We start from the raw sequence: 23636 nt of genomic DNA, 5'->3' as shown, positions 1-23636 counted from the left end.
AAGGCGGAGACAGAGCAGGAGTCTGTGGTGGATGGAAACCTGGCCACTGAAGCCTCTCTGGTCGTCCTGGACACGCTGGAGATCATAGTGAAGACGGTGCTGGTGTCAGAGCTGAAGGAGAGTGTTTTGGGCGGGGTGTTGAGGGTCCTCCTCCACAGCATGGCAGGGAGTCAGAGTGCCCTCTTCCTGCAGCACTGCTTCACTACACAGAGGGGACTGGTCTTCAAGGTGTGTGTGTGTGTGTGTGTGTGTGTGTGTGTGTGTGTGTGTGTGTGTGTGTGTGTGTGTGTGTGTGTGTGTGTGTGTGTGTGTGTGTGTGTGTGTGTGTGTGTGTGTGTGTGTGTGTGTGCCCGTATGTTAGTTACACACACAGTTACATGTCTTTGTGTGTGTGTGTGTAGTTCCCAGAGATGCTGTTTGAGGAGGACACAGAGCTGTGTGCTGACCTGTGTCTGCGTCTGCTCCGCCACTGCAGCAGCAGTGTGGGCTCTGTCCGGAGTCAAGCCTCCGCCTCCCTCTACCTGCTGATGAGGCAGAACTTTGAGATCGGCAACGTGAGTCTCACTCATACAGAAGCTCGTCATAGCCTGGAAAGACAAACTGCATTCACACTCCGTTTAACTGTTTTGAAGTGAAACAATAGTGAAATGAAGCGTGAATTCAGATTGTATTTCCAGGCTAAGATCTAACCACAATAATACAAATCAAATCCAGTATATTTGTCCTGTGCACAGGATACAGGTGCTGTATACGTTATAATGAAATGCTTACTTGCAGTTTCACCTGTCAACAATGCAACAACAATAAGAATAGAAGTAAAGATGGTTCCAGTTCAGTCTCAACACCATCAACTGACATGTTGTGGAATTCTGTATTGGTCACAGCCCTTCTGTAGTCTTGAGTATTGACTCATCCTCTCTCTGGTGTAGAACTTTGCCCGGGTGAAGATGCAGGTCACCATGTCCCTGTCCTCCCTGGTGGGGACATCTCAGAACTTCAACGAGGAGCACCTCCGACGTTCCCTAAAAACCATCCTGACCTACGCAGAGGAGGACCTGGAGCTACGGGACTCCCCGTTCCCAGAACAGGTCCAGGATCTGGTCTTCAATCTGCACATGATTCTGACTGACACAGTCAAGATGAAGGAGCACCAGCAGGACCCTGAGATGCTCATTGATCTCATGTACAGGTATTACACATACAACAGCTGTCTCATCGGCACAACCACTTTCTCTCAAACACATTCACATCCACAAACTGAGTAAGGGAAATCCATTGTGAAAGGGGGATGCCTTCAACTGAAATGTGTCTTCCGCATTTAACCCAATCCCTCTGAATCAGAGAGGTGCTCAGGGGCAGAACGACAGATTTTTACCTTGTCAGCTCGGGGATTTGATCCAGCAATCTTTCGGGTTACTGGCCCAGCGCTCTAACCACTAGGCTACCTGCCGCCTCGGCTTGGATTGCATTAGCTATGTACCGCCTTGATTTTCTGTCTTTCTCCCTCCCCACCTCCTTTCTCCCCCCCTCAGGATTGCTAAGGGCTACCAGAACTCCCCTGACCTGCGCCTGACGTGGCTGCAGAACATGGCGGGGAAGCACTCTGAGAGAGGGAACCACGCAGAGGCAGCCCACTGCCTGGTGCACAGCGCCGCCCTGGTGGCAGAGTACCTCAACATGCTGGAGGACTGCCACTACCTGCCCATTGGCTGTGTCACCTTCCAGGTCAGGAGTGTGTGTTTTCCTGTCCATTATAGTATACCTCAAAACCTTAGCTGAGTCTTTTCCTGACTGCTATGTCCCTTACCTGCTGTAGCACATCTCGTCTAATGTTCTGGAGGAGTCAGCAGTGTCTGATGACATCCTGTCCCCGGAGGAGGAGGGTATCTGTGCGGGGAAGTACTTCAGCGAGTTGGGGCTGGTGGGGCTGCTGGAGCAAGCTGCAACCTCCTTCCACATGGTATTACTCAGATTCTCTTTACATTGAGATGTCCTTAAATACGTGATGAATGACTTTTGAATCTCTCTCTTTGAGTGGGCGCCCTACACATCAGATTGCCTTACCACTTAGTAAATAGTCAGAGCTATATGTTCACATTGAGAGAACCAGGTTTTGGTCATGTATATATGAATTGTAGTATGCTGTAGGTAGACTTCTCACTGTCCTCTCGCTGTTTCATACTGTATCTCCCCGGCAGGCTTCCATGTATGAGGCCATCAACGAGGTGTATAAGATCCTACTCCCGGTCCACGAGGCCAACAGAGACTTCAAGAAGCTGGCTACTGTCCATGGAAAGTTGCAGGACACCTTTAACAAAATCTACAACCAGAGTTCTGGATGGGAGGTAAAGTAAATTTAAATATGCTGTTTGTTTGTGTAACTTAACGGACATTGAGTTTATTTAAGCAATAAGGCACACAGGGGTGTGGTATATGGCCGATGTACAGTTGAAGTCAAATACATTTTAACTCAGTTTTTCACAATTCCTGATATGTAATCCGAGTAAACATTCCCTGTTTTCAGTCAGTTAGGATCACCACTTTATTTTAAGAATGTGAAATGTCAGAAGTAGAGCAAGTGATTAATTTCAGCTTTTATTTATTTCATCTCATTCTCAGTGAGTCATAAGTTTACATACATTCAATTATTATTTGGGAGCTTTGCCTTTAACTTCCACAAGCTTCCCACAATAAGTTGGGTGAATTTCGGCCCATTCCTCCTGACAGAGCTGGTGCAACTGAGTCAGGTTTACTAGGACTCCTTGCTCACACACACTTCTTCAGTTCATCCAACAAATGTTCTATGGGATTGAGGTCAGGGCTTTGTGATGGCCACTCCAACACCTTGACTTTGTTGTCCTTAAGCCATTTTGCCACAACATTGGAAGTATGCTTGGGGTCATTGTCCATTTGGAAGACCCATTTGCGACCAAGCTTTAACATCCTCACTGATTTCTTGAGATGTTGCTTCAATATATCCACATAATGTTCCTTCCTCATGATGTCTTCTATTTTGTGAAGTGCACCAGTCCTGCAGCAAAGCACCCCCACAACATGATGCTGCCACCCCCGTGCTTCACGGTTGGGATGGAGTTCTTCAGCTTGTCATTATGGCCAAACAGTTCTGTTTTTGTTTCATCAGCCCAAAGGACATTTCTCCAAAAAGTACGATCTTTGTCCTCATGTGCAGTTGCTTTTTTATGGCGGTTTTGGAGCAGTGGTTTCTTCCTTGCTGAGCGGCCTTTCAGGTTATGTCGATACAGAACTCGTTTTACTGTGGATATAGATACTTTTGTATCTGTTTCCTCCAGAATCTTCCCACGGTCCTTTGCTGCTGTTCTGGGATTGATTAGCACTTTTCGCTCCAATGTACTTTCATCTCTAGGAGAGAGAAAGCGTCTCCTTCCTGAGCGGTATGACGGATGCGTGGTCCCATGGTGTTTATACTTGCGTACTATTGTTTGTACAGATGAACGTGGTACCTTCAGGCGTTTGGAAATTTGTCCCAAGGATTAACCAGACTTGTGGAGGTCTAAATATCTGAGGTCTTGGCTGATTTTCCCATGATGTCAAGCAAAGAGGCACTTATTTTGAAGGTAGGCCTTGAAATACAGTGCCTTGCGAAAGTATTCGCCCCCCTTGAACTTTGCGACCTTTTTCCACATTTCAGGCTTCAAACATAAATATATAAAACTGTATTTTTTTTGTGAAGAATCAACAAGTGGGACACAATCATGAAGTGGAACGACATTTATTGGATATTTCAAACTTTTTTAACAAATCAAAAACTGAAAAATTGGTCGTGCAAAATTATTCAGCCCCCTTAAGTTAATACTTTGTAGTATTCATTTTCACAAAGTCTGCTGCCTCAGTTTGTATGATGGTAATTTGCGTATACTCCAAGATGTTATGAAGAGAGATCAGATTAATTGCAATTCATTGCAAAAGTCCCTCTTTTCCATGCAAATTAACTGAATCCCCAAAAAAACATTTATACTGCATTCAGCCCTGCCACAAAATGACAATCTGACATCATGTCTGTGATTCTCTCGTTAACACGGGTGTGAGTGTTGACTAGTACAAGGCTGGAGATCACTCTGTCATGCTGATTGAGTTCGAATAACAGACTGGAAGCTTCAAAAGGAGGGTGGTGCTGTCAACCATGGTTACCTGCAAGGAAACACGTGCCATCGTCATCCCTTTGCACAAAAAGGGCTTCACAGGCAAGGATATTGCTTCCAGTAAGATTGCACCTAAATCAACCATTTATCGGATCATCAAGAACTTCAAGGAGAGTGTTCAATTGTTGTAAAGAAGGCTTCAGGGCGCCCAAGGAAGTCCAGCAAGCGGCAGGACCGTCTCCTAAAGTTGATTCAGCTGCGGGATCGTGGCACCACCAGTACAGAGCTTGCTCAGGAATGGCAGCATGCAGGTGTGAGTGCATCTTCACGCACAGTGAGGCGAAGACTTTTGGAGAATGGCCTGGTGTCAAGAAGGGCAGCAAAGAAGCCACTTCTCTCCAGGAAAAACATCAGGGACAGACTGATATTCTGCAAAAGGTACAGGGATTGGACTGCTGAGGACTGGGGTAAAGTCATTTTCTCTGATGAATCACCTTTCCGATTGTTTGGGGCATCTGGAAAAAAGCTTGTCCGGAGAAGACAAGGTGAGCGCTACCATCAGTCCTGTGTCATGCCAACAGTAAAGCATACTGAGACCACTCATGTGTGGGGTTGCTTCTCAGCCAAGGGTGTGGGCTCACTCACAATTCTGCCTAAGAACACAGCCATGAATAAAGAATGGTACCAACACATCCTCCGTGAGCAACTTCTCCCAACCATCCAGGAACAGTTTGGTGACGAACAATGCCTTTTCCAGCATGATGGAGCACCTTGCCATAAGGCAAAAGTGATAACTAAGAGGCTCAGGGAAAAAAACATGGATATTTTGGGTCCATGGCCAGGAAACTCCCCAGACTTTAATCCCATTGAGAACTTGTGGTCAATCCTCAGGAGGTGGGTGGACAAACAAAAACCCACAAATTGTGACAAACTCCAAGCATTGATTATGCAAGAATGGGCTGCCATCAGTCAGGATGTGGCCCAGAAGTTAATTGACAGCATGCCAGGGCAGATTGCAGAGGTCTTGAAAAAGAAGCGTCAACACTGCAAATATTGACAATTTGCATCAACTTCATGTAATTGTCAATAAAAGCCTTTGACACTTATGAAATACTTGTAAATATAGTTCAGTATTCCATAGTAACATCTGACAAAAATATCTAAAGACACTGAAGCAGCAAACTTTGTGGAAATTAATATTTTTGTCATTCTCAAAACTTTTGGCCACGACTGTATGTAAACTTTTGACCCACTGGAATTGTGATACAGTGAATTATAAGTGAAATAATCTGTTTGTAAACAATTGTTGGAAAAATTACTTGTGTCATTCACAAAGTAGATGTCCTAACTGACTTGCCAAAACTATAATTTGTTAACAAGAAATTTGTGGAGTGGTTGAAAAATGAGTTTTAATGACTCCAACCTAAGTGTATGTAAACTTCCGACTTCAACTGTACCATGGCTAAGGGCTGTTCTTATGCAGAGTGCCTTGGTACAGCCCTTAGCCGTGGTATATTGGCCATATAGCACAAACTCGGAGATGCCTTATTGCTATTATAATCTAGTTACCAACATAATTAAAGCAGTAAAGATAAATGTTTTGTCATACCCATGGTATTCGGTCTGCTATACCACAGCTGTCAGCCAATCAGCATTCAGGGCTCAAACAAGCCAATTTATAAATGCATTTAAAGAATATTTTATTTATCTTTCCCGTGGATTCCCTGCCTTCCCTGCCTTTCCTGTCCTATCTGGATGATATTTCCTAACTGGTAAGTGAAATGTTATAAAACTCTCCCCAACACTTATTCAAACCACAGTATTGCATTCACACTTTCACACACTTAACCAATACATAGTTGTGTAAAACAGTTGCACAAGATTGACTGGCTCCAACTCTCTGGGGCGTATTTACTGGTTGCTGTGGTAGCATATGGTTTCAATGTTTTAACTAGGGCTCTAAGTTTAAAACATGTCATTGGTAGCACTGATGTTCCCAACTTAAAAAATGTAGGAGCAGCAGAAAATATGATTTATAAAATAATAAATAAATAAAAAATGTATTGAGATAGACTATATGAATTCTGTCTACTTCTGAAGCACATGTTGTGCCCTAGAAATGAATATGTAACCCTTTAAATATGTGTTTATTATTATAGTTTTTTTCATACAAATACTTTTCATTGAATTTAAAAAGTCATTTGTGGAATATTAGGTTTCTACATTGTGTAAAAGCACTTTTCCGACTGAGATGCATTGAAAATTGTACACCGTCTCTTTAAGAGTGTCAAGGTTGATGAGAACATGCAAGACATCTCAGTGAAATGGGTTAGAAACAAGCAGCTGTCGCTGTATTAGTGGTGCAAGCATGATGCTAATGAATATGTGCTTGGGAACAATGGTACAGCAAAGCCTTGTCATTACAAAAATTATTATTTAAAAAATGATAATAATACACTTCCTTCAGAAAGTATTCAGACCCCTTCACGTTTTCCACATTTTGTTACAGCCTTATTCTAAAATGGATTAAATAAATAAACACCCCCCGAAATCTACACACAATACCCCATAATAACAAAGCAAAAAACTGTTTATTTTTATTTTTAATATTTGCTCATTTATACAAAATCCAAAACAGATGCCTTATTCGCACAAGTATTCAAACCCTTTGCTATGAGACTTGAAATGGAGCTCAGATGCATCCTGTTTCTATTGATCATCCTTGATGTTTCTACAACTTGATTGGAGTCCACCTCTGGTAAATTCAATTGATTGGACATGATTTGGAAAGGCACACACCTGTCTATATAAGGTCCCACAGTTGACAGTGCATGTCAGAACAAAAATCAAGCCAAGAGGTCGAAGGAATTTTCTGTAGAGCTCCGAGAGAGGATTGTGTCGAGGCACAGATCTGGGGAAGGGTACCAAAACAGTTCTGCAGCATTGAAGGTCCCCAAGAACACCGTGGCCTCCATCATTCTTAAACAGAAGAAGTTTGGAACCACCAATACTCTTCTTAGAGCTGGCCGCCCTGCCAAACTGAGCATTAGGGGGAGAAGGGCCTTGGTCAGGGAGGTGACCAAGAACCCGATGGTCACTCTAACAGAGCTCCAGAGTTCCTCTGTGGAGATGGTTGACCTTCTGGAAGGTCCTCCCATCTCTGCAGCACGCCACTTTATTGTAGAGTGGCCAGATGGAAGCCACTCCTCAGTAAAATCCACATGACCTCCTGCGTGGAGTTTGCAGAAGGGCACCTGAAGACTCTCAGACCATGAGAAACAAGATTCTCTTAGACTGGGGTGAAGGTTCACCTTTAAACAGGCCACAACCATAACCACACAACCAAGACAATGCAGGAGTGGCTTCGGGACAAGTCTCAATGTCCTTGAGTGGCCCAGCCAGAGCCCAGAGTTGAACCTGATCGAACATCTCTGGAGAGACCTGAAAATAACTGTGCTGCGACACTCCCCATCCAAACTGACAGAGCTTGAGAGGATCTGCAGAGAAGAATGGGAGAAACTCCCCTAATACAGCTGTGCCAAGCTTGTACCGTCATACACAAGAAGTCTCAAGGCTGTAAACACTGCCAAACGTGCTTCAACAAAGTACTGAGTAAAGGGTCTGAATACTTATGTAAATATCATATTTCTGAATTTTTACTTTTAATAATTTAGCAACAATTTCTGAAACCCTTTTTTGCTTTGGCATTATGGGGTATTGTATGTAGATTTATGAAGGGAACAAGAAAATGTAATACATTACAGCCTTATTCTATAATGTAACAAAATGTGGAAAAAGTCGAGGGGTCTGAATACTTTACGAAGACAGTCCCAAATTAAAATGCCAAGTCGCACTGCAAAATATTTTGTTGCGTGTGGTGGCACTTTAGAGCCCTGGTTGTAACATGTCAATTTAGGACAACTTAGACCAACGTAACATGTAAATTTAGGACAATTTAGACCAACGTAACATGTAAATTTAGGACAACTTAGACCAACGTAACATGTAAATTTAGGACAATTTAGACCAACGTAACATGTAAATTTAGGACAATTTAGACTAAGTGACTCTGAAAGTAATCTCTTTATTCTGTTTTCCTATTCTTCCCCCTCCCCCCTCTCTCTGTCTTCCATGCCCCTCTCTATAGTGTGTAGAGGATGTTTGGGACCTACTTCCGGGTGGGCTTCTACGGCTGTCGCTTTGGGGACCTGGATGAGCAGGAGTTTGTGTACAAGGAGCCCTCTATCACCAAGCTGGCTGAGATCTCCTACAGATTAGAGGTACGGTCAGAGGAGAATAACGAGGAGGACGTTAATAATCATTTATATAGCACCCAAAGACATCAGTGATCCTTTCTGAAACTCACTGGATCATTGCAGAGTTGTGTGTTATAAGCTGATACCATTCTTTTTTGAATGACTCTCTCATCTTGTTCAGGAGTTCTATGCTGAGCGGTTTGGAGATGATGTGGTGGAGATTATCAAGGACTCTAACCATGTGGACAAGAACAAGCTGGACCCCAATAAGGTAAAAGGCCCAAAGTCTCAGAAAGATAAATTACTGAAGGTTTGTGTTTTAGTTTTTACTTGGGGATGTGAGTAATGACCCTTAGTACTGATCTATGTGTTGTATATCTGCGTGGCTCTCAGGCCTACCTCCAGTGCTTATACATGTGTTTTATATCGATGTCTGTCAGGCCTACCTCCAGATCACCTATGTGGAGCCCTTCTTCGACACCTACGAGCTGAAGGAGAGGATCACCTACTTCGACAAGAACTACAACCTGCGCACCTTCATGTACTGCACCCCCTTCACCCTGGACGGGCGCGCCCACGGGGACCTGCACGAGCAGTACAAACGCAAGTCCATCCTCACCACGTCCCACGCTTTCCCCTACATCAAGACACGCATCAACGTCATCCACAAAGAGGAGGTGGGTCACTGTATACATGTATGACTAGTGTGAAACATGGTGAACAGTGAAATGATTTATATTTAGCAGTGTTTTTCCAGGTGCTCATAGAGCTTTACAGTACATAACACTATCTTAATCCACTAGCAGTGAAGCAGTGCACATGATCATGTCGCTGTCCCCTCTTCTCTCCAGATCATCCTGGTGCCCATGGAGGTGGCTATAGAGGACATGCAGAAGAAGACCCAGGAGCTGGCCTTTGCTACCCACCAGGAGCCTGCCGACGCCAAGATGCTGCAGATGGTGCTGCAGGGCTCTGTGGGCACCACTGTCAACCAGGTACTGTGTGTTGTTTAATATCCCTTTGTGTGTTTGACATGCTGGATCGTGTACGTAACTGTCTCTCTCGCTCTCGCGCTCAGGGCCCTCTGGAGGTGGCCCAGGTCTTTCTCTCTGACATTCCTGATGACCCCAAGCTGTACCGTCATCACAACAAACTACGCCTCTGCTTTAAAGACTTCACTAAGAGGTGATAACACCTTACAAAGTCTGTACATGGACTCCACAGTCTGACACGCATGCACACACACACATTTCAATAACCCAGTGAACAGACTTTGACTCCCCGTGCGTGCGCGTGTCTGTGTGTGCATTCCTCTCCTGCAGGTGTGAGGATGCCTTGAGGAAGAACAAGACTCTGATTGGTCCAGACCAGAAAGAGTACCACAAGGAAATGGAGAGGAACTACAATAAGCTGAAAGAGTCTCTGGGACCTCTCATCACCCGCAAGATCCCCCAGCTCTACAGGACACTGCCGGCTGCAGGGCTTCAGTCTGCTACACAAAGGTTACAAATCAAATCTTATTGGTCACGTGCACATATTTAGTAGATGTTATTGCTGGTGTAGCGAAATGCTTGTGGTTCTAGCTCCAACAGTGCAGTAATATCTTAACAATACATACAAATCTAAAAGTAATAGAATGGAATTAATAAATATGTAAATATTAGGACGAGCAATGTCAGTGGCATTGACTAAAATACAGTAGAATAGAATACAGTATATACATATGAAATGAGTAAAGCATTATGTTAACATTATTAAAGTAACCAGTGATTCCATGTCTATGTACAAGAAACTGGATTCCCACACTTATGAACATGCATGGACACACACACTCATAATACAGAGACATACACACACACACACACACACACACACACACACACACACACAATATGAGCGCATCCAACTCTACAGAGCACTGACATCTACAGCCTACACAATAGTAACTGGACACCGTCTAACACACACACAGATGCAAACACACACACACTGTGAGCTAATCCATTTGAACACCACACTGCCAGCCTCTGCTTTGAAAAACACAGTAGAAACTCGACACTTTACATACTCGTAGTCACACAAACATGCATCACGCCCCACTGAGTGCCACTAGTAGGACCCCTTCATCCACACACAATGCAGCTGCTGCTTCAATCATCTCAGCAGATCTGTTTTGTAAACCATTGTTGTTTGGTTTCTGACTGGGTGTTTTTGGAGCCAGATGCGTGTCTTATATGAGGACTGGATGATTTCTAATCACAGCCAGATACAGCACAGCCACACCTGCCAGAACACAAAATGACATACACCAAATCAGCAATTAAGAGGCTCCTTCATCCACACATTACAAAACCCTCATCCAGATAGCAGCATTTTAATCTGTCTTTTCATCTTTTTATGTCTTCACAGAAATTCCTTCAGTAGGTCCAGTCTCCGCAGGGGGGACTGTTGAAGCACAGCAGACCTCGTCAACAGAGAAGAAACCGAGAGCTTGAGACATACTTTTGATTTCAACTGGTCTGTCTCCCCCACCCCCGTCACACACCAACGGTCTATCCTCAACACTCACACCATCCTTCTCCATCTCTCTAGCTTGTTATTCCACCCCCTCCCAGTGTCAGGCCATACCATCTCTCTCCCGCCTCACTCACTCATTTCTTGTCGTCCTCTCCTGCTCTGCTCTACCTCCCCCCGTTCTCTCTGTCTCTCACACTCCTATAGGAAAAGCTCCCTCTGTTTATACTGGAAGTTTATCTGCACTGTAAACAGTCATTTGGACCATCTCTCTCTTTGTCCTGGGCATTTACATAGACCAGCTTTCAGGAGGAGTCTCTCTGCATTGAGGAGGAGCCAGAGTGATGCCTTTCCCTCACTGTTCATCTCCGCTCAGTTTAATTGTAGCTTTTCCTGAACTGGAGAATCCAAAACCGCTCCTAGGCGCTTCCCTAATTGTGTGTTTGTTTTGGGACACGTTTGAATGTGTGCGCTTGGAAGTTTGTGTTTGAGTGTGTGTCTTGCCCCGACTGCACAGGATATAGGCTTCTTTCCATTTGCTTGTGTGTGTGTGATGTTTGCTGTGGAAGGGCCTGGGTGGTTACACTGTGTGGTTTAGCTGGCCTGTTCCCTGTGTTTCGTGGCCTTAGTGAATTTGTGTGTGATTATTTTGGTGGGGGACCAGTTGCTGCCAGACGTAGTCATTAAATGTTCCCAGGGAAGTCGTTCTGTAACCAACGATCCTCATACCAAATAACTGACATTCTTTCACTCCTGACTTCTCTCTTTCATACACCCTGTATCAGGACAGGAATTCATTATGAAGAAGTATGACATTTTGATCATTAGAGGCCCATCTGCTCGAGATGAACATACAATGGACACATTGTAGGTTGGAGAGATGTGGCTTTGGGAAGAGAGGGAGCCTTACAAATGGTCTCTGACACTGAAATGTTATTTTTCCTGCACTGACCAAAAACACTGTCGCATCACTGATGTTCACATGGTAAGCACTGCCAAACAGGCAGTGACATTCACTCTCTCCCCCCCTCTCCCTCTCTCACTCTGTGCTGACAAACACTTCACATGTTCTGGAATGAATCTTCAACCCTGTGGTTGGTAGAAACATGTAATGTAGGTATATTTAACAACTGTATTGGACTGTGTCTCCTTTATTGTATTGCACTATACTGTATTCACACTGCCGCACCTACGTACCAACGTCTGTAACTACTGTATTTCCTCTGTTTATTGTATTTTCACGAGGCTTGTCTAAAACTGCATTTTTATCGATCAGGAAAATAACTACTCTTTTTTTTATTTATTCACTTCTTTTTTTGTACTGCTCTGTATTAAAATGTTATTTCAATATAAACAGTATGCTTTTTTCAGTGCTGATTAATATACAATGTATTGGGAAAGTATTCAGACCCCTTGACTTTTTCCATCATTTGTTATGATACAGCCTTGTTCTAAAATAGATTACATCCCCTCATCAACCTACACACAATACCTCATAATGACAAAGAAAAAAAATGTTTTTAGAAATTTTTGCAAATTTATACAAAAAAAAACTGAAATATTACATTTACGTAAGTATTCAGACCCTTTACTCAGTCTTTGTTGAGGCACCTTTGGCAGCAATCACAGTCTTGAGTCTTCTTGGGTATGACGGTACAAGCTTGGCACACCTGCAGATCCTCTCAAGCTCTGTCAATTTGGATGGGGAGCGTTGCTGCACAGTTATTTCCAGGTCTCTCCAGAGATGTTAGATCGGGTTCAAATTCTAGCTCTGGCTGGGCCACTCAAAAACATTGAGACTTGTCCCGTAGCCACTCTTGCGTTGTCCTGTTGGAAGGTGAACCCTCGCCTCAGTCGAATGTCCTAAGTGCTCTGAAACAGGTTTTTATCAAGGATATCTCTGTACTTTATTCTGTTCATCTTTCCCTCAATCCTGACTAGTCTCCCAGTCCTTGCCACTGAAAAACATCCCACTGTCACGGTTTTCATAAGGTGAAGGAGAGTCGGACCAAACTGCAGCGTGTATATTGTGATCCATGTTTAATAAAACAAACGTAACACGAATCCAAAACACAAACTCTACAAAACAATAAAAGTAATGAAAACCGAAACAGCCTAAACTGGTGCAAACTAACACAGAATAAGGACGTCAAGACACTCAGGACAATCACCCACAATACAACCAAAGAATATGGCTGCCTAAATATGGCTCCCAATCAGAGACAACGATAAACATCTGCCTCTGATTGAGAACCACTTCAGACAGCCATAGACTCTCCTAGAACACCCCACTAAGCTACAATCCCACTAAGCTACACACCACATACAAAAACCCATGTCACACCCTGGCCTGACCAAATACATAAAGAAAAACACAAAATACTTCGACCAGGGCGTGACACCCACAGCATGATGCTTCCACCACCATGCTTCCCCTTAGTGATGGTGCTAGGTTTCCTCCAGACGTGATGCTTGATATTAAGGCTAAAGAGTAAACTCATGGTTTCATCAAACCAGAGCATATTGTTTCCCATGGTCTTGAGAGTCTTTAGGTGCCATTTGGCAAACTCCAAGCGGGCTGTCAAGTGGCTTTTACTGAAGATTGGCTTCCTTCTGGCCACTTTACCATAAAGGCCTGATTAGTGGAGTGCTGCAGAGATGGTTGTCCTTCTGGAAAGTTCCCCTATCTCGACAGAGGGACCCTGGAGCTCTGTCAGAGTGACCATTGGGTTCTTGATAACCTCCCCGACCAAGGCCCTTCTCTTCCGATTGCTCAGTTTTGCCTTGGTGGTTACAAACTTCTTCCATTTAAGAATGATGGAGATCACTGTGTTCTTGGGGACCTTCAATGCTGCGGACATTTTTGTACCCTTCCGCAGATCTGTGCCTTGACACAATCCTCTCTCGGAGCTCTACGGACAATTCCTTTGACCTCATGATTTGGTTTTTGCTCTGACAAGCACTGTCAACTGGGGGACCTTTACAGTTGAAGTCGGAAGTTTACATACACCACAAATTTCTTGTTAACAAACTATAGTTTTGGCAAGTCAGTTAGCACATCTACTATGTGCATGACACAAGTAATCACAATTCCAGTGGGTCAGAAGTTGACATACACTATGTTGACTGTGCCTTTAAACAACTTGGAAAATTCCAGAAATGTATGTAATGGCTTTAGATGCTTCTGGTGGACTAATTGTCATAATTTAAGTCAATTGGAGGTGTACCTGTGGGTTTATTTCAATGCCTACCTTCAAACTCCGTGCCTCTTTGCTTGGCATCATGGGAAAATCAAAAGAAATCAGACAATACCTCAGGGGGAAAAAATGTAGACCTCCACAAGTCTGGTTTATCCTTGGGAGCAATTTCCAAATGCCTGAAGGTACCACGTTCATCTGTACAAACAATAGTACGCAAGTATAAACACCATGGGACCACGCAGCCGTCATTCTGTCTCCTAGAGATGGACGTACTTTGGTGCAAAAAGGGCTAATCAATCGCAGAACAACAGCAAAGGATCTTGTGAAGATGCTGGTGGAAACCGGTACAAAAGTATCTATATCTACAGGAAAACGAGTCCAATATCTACATAATCTGAAAGGCCCCAAAGCAAGGAAGAAGCTGCCATAAAAAAGCCAGACTACATGGGGACAAAGATTGTACTTTTTATAGAAATGTCCTCTGGTCTGATGAAACAAAAATAGATCAGTTTGGTCATAATGACCATCGTTATGTTTGGAGGAGAAAGGGCATCATCATGTTGTGGGGGTGCACTTCACAAAATAGAAGACATCATGAGGATGGAACATTATGTGGATATATTGAAGCAAATCTCAAGACATCAGTCAGGGTCTTCTGAATGGACAATGACCCCAAGCATACTTCCAAAGTTGTGGCAAAATGGCTTAAGGACATCAAAAGTCAAGGTATTGGAGAGGCCTTCACAAAGCCCTGACCTCAATCCTATAGAAAATGTGTGGGCAAAACTAAAAGAGCGTGTGCGAGAATGAGGCCGACAAACCTAATTCAGTTACACCAGCTCTGTCAGGAAGACTGGGCCAAAATGTTCCCAACTTATTGTGGGAAGCTTGTGGAAGGCTACCTGAAACATTTGACCCAAGTTAAACAATTTAAAGGCAATGCTACCAAATACTAATTGAGTGCATGTAAACTTCTGACCCACTGGGAATGTGATGAAAGAAGTAAAAGCTGAAATAAATCATTCTCTTTACTATTATTCTGACATTCCACATTCTTAAAATAAAGTGGTGATCCTAACTGACCTAAAACAGGGAATCTTTACTAGTATTAAATGTCAGGAATTGTGAAACTGAGTTTAAATGTATTTGGCTAAGATGTATGTAAACTTCTGACTTCAACTGTAAATAGACAGGGGTGTGTGTGCCTTTCCAAATAATGTCCAATCAATTGAATTTACCACAGGTGGACTCCAAGTTGTAGAAACATCTCAAGGATGATCAATGGAAACAGGGTGCAGCAGAGCTCATAGCAAAGGGTCTGAATATCAATGGAAATAATGTATTTCTGTTTTTTATTTTAAATACATTTGCAAACATTTCTAATCCTGTTTTCGCTTTGTTATTGGGCATTGAGTGTTGATTAATTAGGAATTTTATTTGATCCATTTTAGAATAAGGCTGTCAAGGGGTTTGAGTACTTTCCGAATGCACTGTACTGTATATACCCTTGAGAGGGTTAATCATTCAGACACATGGTTTTACTGCCCTGGGAATATGAGTCCCTGGACTGGATTCAGCCAGCAGGGGAAATATTTAACCAACTAAATTATTTAAACACCTTTGTTTATTAATTGATAGGCTATAGGCCTGTAGTATATTGTGTTATTAATGCAGATGGGTATCTAATTTTTATGTGTATCGATATATGGCATATTGCTTTATTAAAACATTTTGAGAAGAGATGTAACGTTCCATTTCGAATGGATTATGAATAGGCTGTGGGTGGATTATCCTGGAGCAATTGAACGGGTATAATCATCTGCCTCTCAGGACGCATCTTTGCAGACATGAACCAACCTAATTCTTGGCCAGACGATGCCGAGCAGACCCCTCAGATCTCAATTTGAACCTGATGTCGGCTCAAGCCGGACTATGCGCCCTTTTCGGTTATTTTTCATCGTGCAATTAATATCCTGTGCCGGTGTGCCTGACATTGTAGCCATGATGTTTATCTGCCAAAGTAAACGTCAATCGTATGGATGTAGTTATTGATGTGTTACATTTACACTATTTACAGGACCACTTCAATAAAAACACACCCATCTTAAAAGGGTGTGAAGGATTACTTTTAGGAATTATTCAATTAGTGATATAGCTGTGGTGTATCCATTCTCTGTAAAACAGTAACCACATTTGCGTCCCTCAATCGATGATTTAGTCTTCTGTAAAACGCGGTTAGATTCCAGGGGAGACTAGAGTATGACGTCATGTTACGCGGACCATAAAAATAATGGTGCTGACGTACTTTTAGGTCACTCTTGCATTAGGCTATATTTCTATAAGTCACACTGAGCCATTAATACGACGACTCTCTTATTATAACTCTTACATTTTACAATTTTGAATGAATATGCAGAGATGTCTGAGTGGGATGGGGTTTCCAGCCTAAGGTACTATTCTGGCCTAAGCCGCTCCTAGCCCTTTAAGAGCGGAGGGAGGAGGGGGTTCTGAACCGCTTGGCTGCGATGTTTTTTGTCTCCATGTCAGTGAGCGCTCCTGGCCCAAGACGTCTGAACGGATTTATAAGGATAGGTAAGTACAACAGCCTTTTGATAAGATAATACATAATTAATTCCCAGCCGCCTGTATGTTAACATTTGCTCAATTAATAAGTCCAAAATGGTGTCTTGCGTAAGATTTCTTTTGTCCTATCCTTTCCCCGGTTTGTGTCTTACTTCTAGAAGTAACGGGTCTCTTATTGCCCATTCTTTATCTATTTATCTGCGTTATGTTTGTATGAATTGGTGTGCACTTTACCCTGAATATTACTATAAGTATTAATGGCCTAATGAGTGGTTTTGTCTCGTGCATAGTAGGCTATTTGGCTGAGCATCATTGGCGATAATGCGCTCCGCGAGGGAACGCACACATTGCATTGGGTCCTGGCGCGTGTGATATCGCTGAGACGTTCTGTGTTAAATAGGTCATTCATGTTGGCTGAATTTTATTGACAGCTGAGAGAGCGGTCTCACATTTTCACTGAGGTTATTGTTAAAATTGGAGAGGAGATCTTTAGTTAATATTTGCGTTCTGGAACATTTTGGAAACTTGCCACTCTCACTCTTTTGGCTAAACTTTAAAAAATTAGGAACTTCAACTAAAACGTTTTTCGAGCAGGTTCTTTCTTCAATCAAAGTTAGTTTTGAAGTTGAATTCCTGAATACTTTAAAGAGTATTCCCTCATTAAAATAACCCCCTGATTGCCGTTACTCCAGGGAGAGGGTGGGTCCTTCCATTTTTCCACTTTTCATTAGCCTACTTCCAGATGTTCATCACTTTCTCATTGCTGCTCTGCCCTTAACTTTGGTCTGGTTTAACCGCCCGTCCGTAGCTGGTGGTCAGTTCAGTGAACGGATGTCTGCCTCAAAAGCTAAACCAGACTAAGGGAGTGATGCCTCAACAAAAATGTGAATTCATTCTATTGGGTTTTCCTCCTCTAGAAGAAGCACTGTCTGGAAGAACATTTACACCTGTAGGCCTAATAGCCTACTAATGATTTTCACGGTTTGTCTATTGGTCATTATTAAACTGTTGAACTTTGGGGAAGATGGATACAATCCAAGTGTCTTTTTGTGGAAATAGGCTAGTCTAGATAGGTCCATATAATTGTATGGGGTCCTTTTGATCAATCATTGATCATTTGATAGCAGTCTGCTTTCACACAGACTATGACGACTTTATCGGTGACCGACACAGGTCTCCATAGGTGTCCTAATGTAAGGTGCCCGGTTGGAGTTATCCCATGCTCGTGCCAGCAGCAGCGGGGATGGAATGCGTAGCCTGTCTCACCGACCACATTCCCGATTACAACGTTTGGAACGAGGGGCGCTGTAGTGGAATTCCAAATGGAGGAATGCAAGGTTATAAAGCCCATTTGTAGCGGTGGACCACACGCTGGGCGTTTTAAATTATTTAGCCAGACTAATGGAATTACGCCATTAACCTGCATGAAGCTTCATGTCTGTGATTGTCTGGATTTATTATAATTTGCGAGCAGGTCATAGAGGGCCAGACTGTTCCCTTACTGACACCCCTCTGTTCAGCTGAAAGCATGGTTACACACATGAGCAATTCATTTAGAGTTGCCTATCATCTTGAATCAGGTAGTGGAATATAATTACAGACGCTCTGTGAGTTAATGCGTGTAGCCCGTTAAGTTATATTTCACTCTGCTATTTTACAGTTCATGTCCTCTTGTGGAGTCTGGAAACTAAGTCCTATCACATCAGTCAATGAACAATTGTTACTGATTCAGTGAGCAGAAATCCTTCTACTTCTGCACAGAAAGGCATGTTATACTTGAGCCTTATACTACTGCCATAGAAGGTGTAATATGCTACAGCTCAAATACACGTTTGGACGTAATGTATAGTTTTATGCAAATTTCACCCAAACATAAGTTTCTTGTTTTGGTTGGGAAATGAATCACAGTTTGTGCACCTTTTTATTGATAGAATATCATTTTTTTTTTTACATGAATATGAGAGTAACTTATCACCAAGCATCAGTATTTAACTGTTTTGGTGAAGCCTGTAGGCTATAGTTCCTTGCTTATGACTGTGCTAATCACTCGTTGCTGTGGAGAGGTGCAGATGTGTTTAGCTATAGCAGGGGATGATTACAGAGGTCGGATATTAGAACGGAGCCAGATTGGGGGATTTGGCCGTTGAGGGTTAATACCCTGCTTATTTATCCAGACCTACGGCCAGAGACAAATCCTTTCATGTTTTCAGTCAACATATTCCTTTATCATGCATGTGGAGTCCAAGGAAGCATGAAATCATTATCTGCTGGACTAATCTCTGGAGTAATCCTTCTTAATACATGAATCGTTCTGAAAGAGAAGATAGATTTTTCTATTCACTGACTCGCAACAACCTACTAATACCTTGTTGTGTGTTTGTGTATACCTGCCATGTCTATAGGGGTGGTTCAAGTCCTGCTTGTTGTTATCTCATTTACTTCACTCGTTGAGTTAGTCAGGAAACAATCAATGAGGATCCCGGTGAACGGGTCACTTAGACACATCATCAGGGCTCCAGTGCTTGACTACTTCCTTCCGTTGCCCCACTGGGCGTCATGTGACCACCACTGACTGGCTCCACTAACCTGAGGTTTTAACCCCAAAACTGCTGTGAGTCTGACCAGCTTTCCCCTGCCTGACCGGACTAACAGCTCTGCTCTGGTCTTCGTCTCTGTCTCCCCTGAACCTTCCCCAAATCCTTCCAGAACACTGCCTCTCTGGCCTCCATCAACCCTTATCCCTCTACCTCCCCCTCTGCACAGGAATTCTCCCTCTCTCTCTTTCTCTCTCTCTGTTTCTCACCCGCTGTGTCTCCCATTCCTTCCAACTCTCTCTCTCTCTCTCTCTCACTCACTCACTCACTCACTCACTCACTCACTCACTCACTCACTCACTCACTCACTCACTCACTCACTCACTCACTCACTCACACTCACTCACTCTCACATATGTTTTTTCTTCTTTTGTTTCTGTTGTAATTCCTGCCTCTAGGCCCCACCCTTAGCCAGGCAGTTTCCTTTTGGAGGGGTCAACACAATGACCAATGGCAGCTGTGATGCTGATGTTTATTCTTCTCCTGTTCCAGACGTAATGTGAGCAGGCAGGCAGGACTGAGGCCAGGTCAAGCAGTAAGGCCACTCCCTGGCTGTATGGGCCAGACTATTTCTCTGCATACCCTACTCCTCCTTAATGTTAAAAACAGTAGTCCTATGTGCTTGCAGTAACAGGGCATAGGCTACATAGCTTGCCTGGGTTAAGGCTACACTGGCATTTTCAACCTCTCCCTGACCCAGTCTGTAATACCCACATGTTTCAAGCAGCCCAACATAGTCCCTGTGCCCAGGAATGCCAAGGTAACCTGTCTAAATGACAATTGCCCAGTAACACTCACATCTGTAGCCAAGAAATGCTTTGAAAGGCTGATCATGTCTCACATCAACACCATCATCCCAGACACCCTGGACCCACTCCAATTCACATACCACCCCAACAGATCCACACATGACACTATCTCTATTGTACTCCACACTGCCCTCTCCCACCTGGATAAGAGAATGCTGTTCATTGACTACAGCTCTGCATTCAAAACACCATAGTGCCCTCCAAGCTCATCACTGAGCTCAGGACCCCGTGACTTAAAACCTCCCTCTGCAACTGAATACTGGAAGGGCTGCCCCCAGATGGTAAGGACAGGCAACAACACATCTGCCACGCTGACCCTCAACACAGGGGTTCTTCAGGGGTGTGTGCTTAGTCCCCCCCTGCACTCCCTGTTCACCCACAACTGTGTGGCCGCGCACGACTCCAACACCATCTATACGTTTACTGACTACACGACGGTGGCAGGCCTGATTATTGACGACGACGACAAGACTGCCGATAGGAAGGAGTTCAGAGATCTGGCAGTGTGGTGCCAGGACAACCTCTCCCTCAAAGTCAGCAAGACAAAGGAGCTGATCGTAGACTACAGGAAACAGAGGGCCGAGCATGCCCCCATTCACATCGATGGGGCTGTAGTGGAGCGGGTCAAGAGCTCAAGTTCCTCAGTATCCACATCACTAAGGATCTATCATGGTTCAAAAACATCAACACAGTCATGAAGCGAGTACGACAACACCTCTTCCCCCTCAGGAGGCTGAAAAGATCTTCAAAAAGTTCTACAGCTGCACCATTGAGAGCATCTTGACTGGCTGCATCACAGCTTGGTATGGCAACTGCTTGGCATCCGATCGCAAAGCTGGGCCATAGTGCAGACGGCCCAGTGCATCACTGGGGCCGAGCTCCCTGTCATCCAGGACTACTATACCAGGCGGTGTCAGAGGAAGGCCTTAAAAATTGTCCAGGACTCCAGCCACACAAGTCATAGACTGTTTTCTCTGCTACCCGCACGGCACCGATACACCAAGTCTGGAAACAATAGGACCTGAACAGATTCTAACCCCAGGCCATAAGACTTCTAAACAGATTCTAACCCCAGGCCATAAGACTTCTAAACAGATTCTAACCCCAGGCCATAAGACTTCTAAACAGATTCTAACCCCAGGCCATAAGACTTCTAAACAGATTCTAACCCCAGGCCATAAGACTTCTAAACAGATTCTAACCCCAGGCCATAAGACTTCTAAATACTGACTTTAATAGTTAATCAAATATCTACCTAGACTGTCTGCATTGACCCTTTTTGCATTAACTTTTTGTTACTCATCACATACGCTGCTGCTACTGTTTATTATCTATCCTGTTTGCCTAGTCACTTTATCCCTAGTTATATGTACTAGCTCAATGACTTCGTACCCCTGCACAATGACTCAGTACTGGCACCCCGTGTGTATATATTATGGCTAAGTTATCGTTACTCATTGTGTATTTATTGTGACTTTTATTATTATCTGTTATTATTTCTCTATTTTCTCTCGCCACTGTTGGGAAATGTCCGTAAGTAAGCGTTTCACTGTTCATCAACACCTGTTGTTTACCAAGCATTTGACAAATCAAATTTGATTTGAAAAATTTGACTTCACTGTTCCTAGTTCAGATCCACTATTAGTTATTCAGAAGCACATCGCCCTCACAGTCATTTGTTACACCCCGGTCATACAAGAGCATCTGTTCTCCTCATGCACATGTGGAAGTCTTATTTTTCATGCGAATGATGCATGACATTTGTTCTAGAAAGAGTGGTTTACTTGTAAAGTACCCACATGATGATAAATGGCTGCCATCTTTGCCACTTCTGAGTAGAGACCAGCAATTCATTGGTTATTAATTCATGACCAGTTGGCTAAATGAAGCCTTCTGTCCGGATGAGAGTTAGGGTCACACACAGCAGTCCTCAGCAGATGCAGAAAGAGCCAGGAAGGTTTCTCCTCCAGCGAATAATGTAACATCAGCGTGATGTATGTATTTGTTGGTTTCCAAAAAAAGTTTTCATAATAGTTCCAATTTGACCATGTATAGTTCCAGTTTTTTTTCTCCCATAAAATTATACTCATTGGACATGCTGACAAAATAACCTTCAGCTTAATTTAGGAACTAGAAGTGCTGCCTCTTTGTGTGCTGGGTTTCTATTGTGAGTCTCTTTTTTATCCTTAAACCAGTAGTGGAATGTTGAAAATATGATCGTAATCTTACAGGCGGATCAAGTTCAGACGATGAAGAAAGGTCTTTTGAAACGTAATTCACCCTTGGTCAAGAGCTCCTCTTAACCCTCTTGAATCCCTGTGATGTCTGCCCTGTTTTGGCAAGAGCAGAGGACACAACATTATGGTGTGGCCGCTGGGAGTTTCAATGACTCATACTGGTGGATTCGAAATCTTAGAACAGTCATGGTGTTCTCATTCTAGAAGTTTCCATTTAAAAGTTATTCTCTTCTCCCACCCTCTTTTCTTTCTCTCCCCCACTCCAGTCTCGCCCCTCTTGTTGTTCACCCCCACCCCTCTTTCTTTTCTCCGTCTTTCACTCACATACTGTACCTCCACTCTCCTGCTCTCTCTTTACTTTACTCCCTCATTCTTTCTCCCTCTCCGTCTCATTTTCCCTCTCCCTCTCCTTGTTACTTTTTCTCCTGGGCTTGGAGGAAGTGACTGGGTTGTTTCTGGGTCCTGAGGGAATACAGAGAGGGAGCTCCTTTTCCTGTAACCCCTTCTTCATCAGACCTCAGGCAATCCCACAATAAGCTATTTTAATGGCACATCAATGATATATAGCCTTTTATAATGAACAGTGAGAAAGGGTGACCCATGATGTACAGTCTTCCAGTCTGGGGTCTAGCGTTGAGGGGTTGTGGTGTTGAGTGCCTCTGCATGGTGATGTCTTTTGAGTGGGTGTACTGTATACATGTCGTCATCTCACACTGCTTCTGTTGAAAGGTTACTACTGTCATGGTGGATTTTGGTACTCACCACTACAATTTCCCAGTATGTTTAGATGGAAGATAAGAACCGAGTTACAGTATGCCCTCCATATTTGTTTCTTCAGAGCTTATTCCTGAAACAATGTACTGAAATGATTCAGCTGTTTTTGTGGATTTGTGGGAGTCCCATGGGTTCCACGGATCCTAGAGATGTTGTGTGTGTGCGTGCGTGCATCTGTGCCTGCCTCTGTGTGTGTGTGTGTGTGTGTGTGTGTGTGTGTGTGTGTGTGTGTGTGTGTGTGTGTGTGTGTGTGTGTGTGTGTGTGTGTGTGTGTGTGTGTGTGTGTGTGTGTGTGTGTGTGTGTGTGTGTGTGTGTGTGTGCGTGCATCTGTGCCTGCCTCTGTGTGTGCGTGCATCTGTGCCTGCCTCTCTGTGTGTGTGTGTGTGTGTGTGTGTGTGTGTGTGTGTGTGTGTGTGCGTGCGTGTGTCTGTGTGTGTGTGTGTGTGTGTGTGTGTGTGTGTGTGTGTGTGCGTGCATCTGTGTGTGTGCGTGCATCTGTGTGTGTGCGTGCATCTGTGTGTGTGCGTGCATCTGTGTGTGTGCGTGC

The 23636-nt window shown here is 43.7% G+C and overlaps 2 protein-coding genes across 11 annotated transcripts in view; both read left to right on the top strand.

Moving 5' to 3' along the window:
* LOC118365789 (dedicator of cytokinesis protein 7-like) overlaps positions 1–12245 on the top strand; it is a 54134-nt gene extending 41889 nt beyond the window's left edge. For all 9 annotated transcript variants that reach the window (XM_052518795.1, XM_052518803.1, XM_052518801.1 and 6 more), the window contains 13 exons: positions 1–228; positions 402–554; positions 930–1189; positions 1533–1725; positions 1817–1960; positions 2199–2345; positions 8276–8401; positions 8559–8648; positions 8818–9054; positions 9229–9372; positions 9456–9562; positions 9700–9879; positions 10787–12245. The exon at positions 1–228 is cut by the window's left edge and continues 4 nt beyond it. In XM_052518795.1, the coding sequence (XP_052374755.1) occupies positions 1–228; positions 402–554; positions 930–1189; positions 1533–1725; positions 1817–1960; positions 2199–2345; positions 8276–8401; positions 8559–8648; positions 8818–9054; positions 9229–9372; positions 9456–9562; positions 9700–9879; positions 10787–10829 (2052 nt within the window). In that variant the 3' untranslated portion in view covers positions 10830–12245. The remainder of the gene's footprint in view (positions 229–401; positions 555–929; positions 1190–1532; positions 1726–1816; positions 1961–2198; positions 2346–8275; positions 8402–8558; positions 8649–8817; positions 9055–9228; positions 9373–9455; positions 9563–9699; positions 9880–10786) is intronic.
* A 4339-nt stretch (positions 12246–16584) lies between these two features.
* LOC118365368 (KN motif and ankyrin repeat domain-containing protein 2-like) overlaps positions 16585–23636 on the top strand; it is a 29118-nt gene continuing 22066 nt past the window's right edge. Inside the window, exon 1 of one of the 2 annotated variants that reach the window (XM_052518794.1) lies at positions 16585–16683. The gene's annotated coding sequence lies outside the window, so the exon portion shown is untranslated. The remainder of the gene's footprint in view (positions 16684–23636) is intronic. The other variant, XM_035747530.2, reaches the window with a different exon arrangement.

The sequence above is a fragment of the Oncorhynchus keta genome, chromosome 5 (genome assembly GCF_023373465.1).
Source record: "Oncorhynchus keta strain PuntledgeMale-10-30-2019 chromosome 5, Oket_V2, whole genome shotgun sequence".
Classification (NCBI taxonomy): domain Eukaryota; kingdom Metazoa; phylum Chordata; class Actinopteri; order Salmoniformes; family Salmonidae; genus Oncorhynchus; species Oncorhynchus keta.
This window is presented reverse-complemented; position numbering and strand designations above follow the sequence as displayed.